Source organism: Monopterus albus, unplaced genomic scaffold, assembly GCF_001952655.1.
Source record: "Monopterus albus unplaced genomic scaffold, M_albus_1.0 scaffold343.1, whole genome shotgun sequence".
Taxonomy (NCBI): Eukaryota; Metazoa; Chordata; class Actinopteri; order Synbranchiformes; family Synbranchidae; genus Monopterus; species Monopterus albus.
This window is the reverse complement of record NW_018128223.1, coordinates 69,021-75,275: the sequence shown is the minus strand read 5'-3', so window position 1 is coordinate 75,275 and position 6,255 is coordinate 69,021. Positions and strand designations below refer to the sequence as shown.

The window sequence follows — 6,255 nt, the reverse complement described above, 5'->3', positions numbered from 1 at the left end:
AGTAAATTGAGAGCTTCGCCTTACAGCTCAGCTCCTTCTTCACCATGACGGACCGGTACATCAACCGCATTTTTGCAGAAGCTGCACCGATCTGCCTGTCCATCTCCCGTTCCATCCTTCCCTCACTCATGAACAAGACCCCAAGATACTTGAACTCCTCCACTTGAGGCACGAGCTCTCCACCAACCCAAAGGGATCAAGCCACCCTTTTCCAACAGAGAACCATAATGACAGAGAATAATAATAGAGCTTGTGTTGAGAATATTCAGTCATACTTTGTTTCATATAGCAGGTGTCGAATGTTTACATTTGGGCCGCTCTCTGTTCTCCAAACCAGTTTCATCTTGTGAGCACAATGGCCAGGGACCGCACACTGAGCAGTACTTCTTTAAAGTCATTCAGCAACAGATGAGGAACTATAGTGTGCAGGATAACGGCATCACTACCAATGTGGAAGAAGCAGAAGGCAGTTCCGAACAGCTGAGTCAACTGAGTGGTGAGAGTAGATGGCCAAAGAAAGAAAAGGGCACATAGGGCAATAAATTGGCCTAGAGTGTATGGAGAAGAAATAATTCAGATCTAGTAGAAAGTAGCTTTGAAACCGAGGAAAAAGAAGAACAAAAAGCTAGAGAAAATAGATGTAATTTATGAATACAAAGCAAATGTTTGGGACAGTAAGATTGAAACAGCAGTAAAGATAGTGAAGTCAAGACGGCAGCAGCAGATTGATAAACTTGTTTAAGAACAAAGACAGCTTAGGAAGCAGTGGAGAAAAGTGACAGAAAGTGAGAGAGATATGTTGCAAAATTACCTGAAATCTAGGTTGTCAAATCTAAGAAGGGCAAAAAGGCTTAGAAAAGCTAGAGAGAAAAAGGAACGCGCAAAGCAGGTTTGTATAAGGATCCATATAAGTTCACCAAGGCACTGTTTAATAAGGAGAAAAGTGGCAACTTGAATGTGCCTAAGAGAGAACTAGAGGCCTAGTTAGACAAGATGCAAGCAGATAAAGATAGGGACAGGATGTTAGGTTTACCAGTAGGTATGTCTCCCACTGGGGCAGTAGAACAGCCTGTGAAGAGGAAAGCACCAACACTGAAAGAAGTGGGAATGGTAGTTAGGCAGCAAGAGCAGGATCAGCCCCTGGGCCTAATGGTGTGTCCTATAGGCTGTATAGAAACATTTCATTGTGCAGGCTTATCAGAGCAGCATGGAAGAAGTGGCTAGTTCCTAAGTCATGGAGAAGAGCAGGAGGGATTTTTATTCCCAAGGAGAAAGATTCAGTTGAAATAAGGCAGTTTAAGCCTGTTTGCCTTCTAAATGTAGAAGGAAAGGTTTTCCTCGGTGTAGTGGCCCAAAGCTTGTCGAGCTACCTAGAAAGGAATAAGCTCATTGACACCTCAGTGCAGAAAGCCAAAGTACCAGGTTTTTTTGGATGACTGGAGCACACAAGCATAATCTGGCATCAAATTCACTCCGCAAGGAGGGAAAAAAATGTGGTGTTCCTAAATCCAGCTAATGCCCTTGGTTCTGTACCACATAGCCTACTGAGGGAAGCACTAGCTTTTTTTAAAGTACCAGACTTAGTTAAAGGGCTAGTGAGAGAATATTTTCAGGATATCTGCAGATGCTTCACAACAGCAGAGTATACTACAGCTTGACTGGAGATTGTTCATCATGCAGGATGCACAATCTCACCACTAGTGTTTACCGTGACAGTGGAGGTTATTATTAGGACATATAGATGGGTCGCAGGAGGAACGAGGCTTCAGTCAGGGCAACAGGTACCACACTAAGGAACGTACATAGATGATTTGACAGCTACCACCACCACAGCACCATGTAGCAATAGGACAAGCTGAATGCTAACTTAAAGTGGGCTAGAAAGAAGGTGAAGCCAGAGGAATCGAGCCACTCAGACGTTTAGGTAGGTGGTAAGATGCAGCTCTTTCAGGGCTTGAGATAGCAGGCAGCTGATGGGATTAAGAGCATAGAGGCATCAACCCTCCCAGGCAAACTCAAACTGTGACACCTGCAGTTTGGTCTGTTGCCACAATTGTTATGGCCACTGACAGTGTCTGATGTACCAGTTTCTAAGGTAGAGAAGCTAGAGAGAATGTGCAGGAAGTGGCTGGGAGCTCCACGCTGCCTCAGCAGTGTGACCCTGTACAGAAAAGGGATTTTGGAGCTCCCTATAACTAGTTTAACAGAATTTAAATGTGCTAAGGCTAGGCTGGAGATAACACTATCACCAATCCAGGGATGTAGCAGTGCAGAGTGCAGCAGCAACAGTCTCAGCAGGGATGAAGGGGAATACAAAAGAGACAGTGTTGCAAGCTCAGGCAGCTCTTAAACATAGAGATGTTGTAGGGCAGGTACAGTTTATGAGAGGAACAAACTGAAATACACAGAATTAGCCATGGAGGCAGAGGAGCTTGGCTGGAAAGTTAAAGTCTGCCCTGTGGAGGTTGGTTCTGATTTGTCTCTCTGCTTGGTAAGTTGGGTATAAAAGGTCAGAGTTAAGACAGGCATGGTGTGCAAACTATAAAACATAATCCTGTCACCACCACCACCACCAGATAAAAACATTCAGCTCCATGGACAGAAGCTCAAAGCAGGACCACTGCACTCAGGTCAGTACAAGCAGCAAGACAAAGTACATACGCTGTCCCCTTTCCGTCATACACCCACGTAGTTGTTGCAAGACCCTGGTGTACTGAGACCACGTAGAAGGCACAGGCATTGAGATGGAGCATGAAGAGGAGGTAGCCTGTGGTGCGAACCACTCTGTGATATTACAAGACAGAAACAGAATTAGATGTAACTCTGTTGGACTGAACCTGATTATGCTCAGTTTGTGCACGCCACGTCACTTGCAGACTGATTACTGGAGTGGCTGCATATAAACAGGTATCCTTTAACTTGATAGGTAGATAGGACATGGTACCTTTGACACTGTGATCCTACAGCAGCCTTAACCTAAATGCTTTGCTGCAAAGTAAACAAATGAGCTGTTACACACACAATTACAGTTTTTATTGTTAAATAATTGAGAACAAGCAGCCGAGCTCAAGATGAGTCCAGCTCCTTAAAAGATGTTGATCCTTTTTATTTTCAGCAAGTTCAAATATTGCTTCCTCGAGCTTGTCAGGCATTTTTAGGTTTGCTACTTAAATACAGTAATATTTGCATCACTAAATATGTAAATCATTGTGTATCATTTGAGTAAATCAGTTAATCACTTAAATGAACAAATGAGGCCACAGAGAGTAATGACTGACAAATACAACAATGCAACCAACCAACCAAACATATAAATAAATACTTGTGGTGGAAAATATAAATCTAACTGATTTCATTTACAACATGTTTATGAAGTTTACAATAACAGATACTGATATAGAGGTATAAGTAAATATGAGCACATTTCTCCAGTTTTGGCTTCCTTGCACTGGTTACCTGTTTATTTTAGGATCCACTGTAAAATTTTATTATTTGTTTTTAAATCCCTTAATGACTTTGTACCTTCCTATTTATCTGACTTGCTTCACTGGCATTCACCTATGCGTTCTTTGAGGTCAGATAATCAGTTACTTTTGAGTGTGCCCAGAACAAATCTCAATCTTAGGGGTGATAATGCCTTTGCGGCTGCTGCCCCCAAGCTATGGAATGATTTACCACTGCCCATCAGAGAAGCCTCTTCTTTGCCTGTTTTTAAGTCCCTTTTGAAACCTCATTTATTCTTGTTGGCATTTTGATATTTTATATGGGTGTTGATTTTATCTGTACTTGTAAGTTGTTTGTTTTGAATGTATATTCTTATACAGCATTTTGGTCCACCCTGGTTGTTTTTAGTGCTTTATAAATAAAGTTGGAATGGAATACAATGGATGCATAGACAGTCACGGATGTTCATATTTCATGTTTTACTTTATCACACTGACTCACTCTGTGATATTGGATAAGGCTGTAGGAGTTAGTTTCCCACAGGATGACGCCTGGGAGAGATAAAGATTTTGTACTGTGTAAAGTTATAATTTTCATTAGCCCTCCCTTTATTTGAGGAAGAATTAGACACTGAATAAATGATGACTCATGCCAATTATATGGGGTAAAAAAGTAGGCAGTGGCTACACCTGGTGAATGTTTTGAGACTGAATGTAAGCTACACACACACACACACATACATGTCTTTATGTCTTTGTGAGGGCCACCACTTCTACTATAGCTACAATGGTGCAAAACACAAATCTATCATGAGGTGGCAATAGAGAATCAAAATATCACTTCAGAATTCAGAAAACTCGAAGTAAAAAAAATCTTTTTCTTCTACACGTGTGAGGACCGGAGCCTGTTGCCACGCAGATTTGGTGAACTGGACCTTCTGTCACAAAGCACCAAAACAATGCATGTTATATCACCAGATTTTAGCAGATCTTTCATAACTGTCCCATCTTACTTTCCTGGTTAACCCAAACCACAGCATTACAGAGATGAAAGCATGTGGTTTTTAATTTTGCCAATGTAAAGTGTATTTAAATTTGATTGTATTTACATCAATTAAAAATGTTTTATAGAAATGGTATATGGTATGCATCTCTGCATTTAAAACTGGGTAGTTTTGCAGACATCTAAACTTTAGGTTTTTTCAATCTTACATGTCACTTGCTAAGTTTGCTTAACACCAGTAACACTGAAAGCAATGTTTGTCAAAGTCCGCTAATCTTGATTTACCTATTTTAATTCACCCACTCCATTGATAGAAGATTGATAAACAATTTAGCACACGAAATTAGTCACAACTGGCTTTATTTGCACAATAGTGATGCACTGCCCCAGTTGTTGCCACACCGCTGCTTTTTCTGCAGAACTCCACGGCCTGCGCTGGCGTTTGTTTTTGCTGAGTAACTGTAGGTCCACAGCTGAAATAGAAATGACAAATGTGATAGACATCCTCAATATTGATAAGTCAAAAATTCATCTGGTGATCTAATTTGTAATGTGTTGTTAATCCACATCTACTGTAATTAACACTACTCAAATCTGAGAACTGAGCAGTACCTGTTTACTCTGTCCTTTTGAGCTTGTGTGATGGTCCTGTAGCTGAGGCTCGTTGAGCCAGAATGTCTGAATCTTCTGCAGCAGAAGAACATGTCACCTCACTATTAACCACAAATCATTGTCTTTATCAGATAATGCAATATTTCATTCCACAGTGCTCCTTGCATGACCCAAAAAATGTTCATAACGTCTGAAAATTGAGATGATTCAGATGCCATCTTTGACCTCTTGTGTTTGGAGGACCCTTAAAGAGACAGCTCTGACAGCTTCATACCATAGGAGTCTTGAGCTGGTTCCAAAGACTTCTCATTGAAGACTTCTGTGTCACTTTCACTTACTTGAGACTTCTGTACAGCTCTAACTTCAGAAGACAAACCACCTGTTTTGATAAAAACAACATTTTGTGAACTTATCTTATTTCACATACTAAAGTGGCGAGTAGAACAAAAAAAACCAAACAGCATTTTAAGTATAAATTATTATGGTGGTGACAGAGTGAAACTGCAATAGTAATTTATTACTATTATGAAATCTATTTTCTACTCACTTTCTATGCCCAAATCAATCTCATCAAGAGATTTGTAGACCTCAGTTCCACTTTGATTGCCATGAGCAGCTTGCTCATCTTTGCAAGCTGAAGTGTGTTCTCGGTTAGGCGATAGTATTCACGATGAACAGGAATATCATGTCCAATGAATTTTGCAAGTTGATCCAACTCATTTTCTTTCAGGTTCATTATCTGACTAACTGTAGCCACGTTTCCTCAGGTGGGTTGACGTGAGTGTTTCAGGCTTCCTTGCCCCACTTGCAGCTGCATAGTTCCTCAAACAGTCTGAACCTCAGGGATGAGAATCCGAATGCTGTCTTGCAAAGACGTACTCATTACTACCCAAAATGCTATTGTCCTCACCCCTTGGCTCAATGAGAAAATCAAGTGATTTTGTCATCTCACTGGTAAGCAGCACAGGTACTTTACGGCCTCTTTTCCCTCTTATCACCAACCTGGTAAACTCATGACTCAAATCTTGTTCCAGTTTTGAAAGGCACTGCATAATGTTCTCATTTGGTTCTTCTTTGGTTCTGTTCCTATAGATCAACAGAGGCAATTTTGCTGCCTCACCTTGCTGTCTTTGGTTGAAAAGTATGATTTGTGAGAGAAGGCACTCACTGAGAATCTTGTATGCTTTAGGGTTAGGC

The 6,255-nt window shown here is 40.9% G+C and overlaps 1 protein-coding gene across 1 annotated transcript in view; it reads right to left on the bottom strand.

Annotated features, from left to right (window-relative positions):
* cngb3.1 (cyclic nucleotide gated channel subunit beta 3, tandem duplicate 1) overlaps positions 1 to 6,255 on the bottom strand; it is a 45,244-nt gene that overhangs the window by 14,261 nt on the left and 24,728 nt on the right. The window contains exon 9 of the mRNA XM_020625025.1: positions 2,662 to 2,784. Coding sequence (XP_020480681.1) covers positions 2,662 to 2,784 — 123 coding nt within the window. The remainder of the gene's footprint in view (positions 1 to 2,661; positions 2,785 to 6,255) is intronic.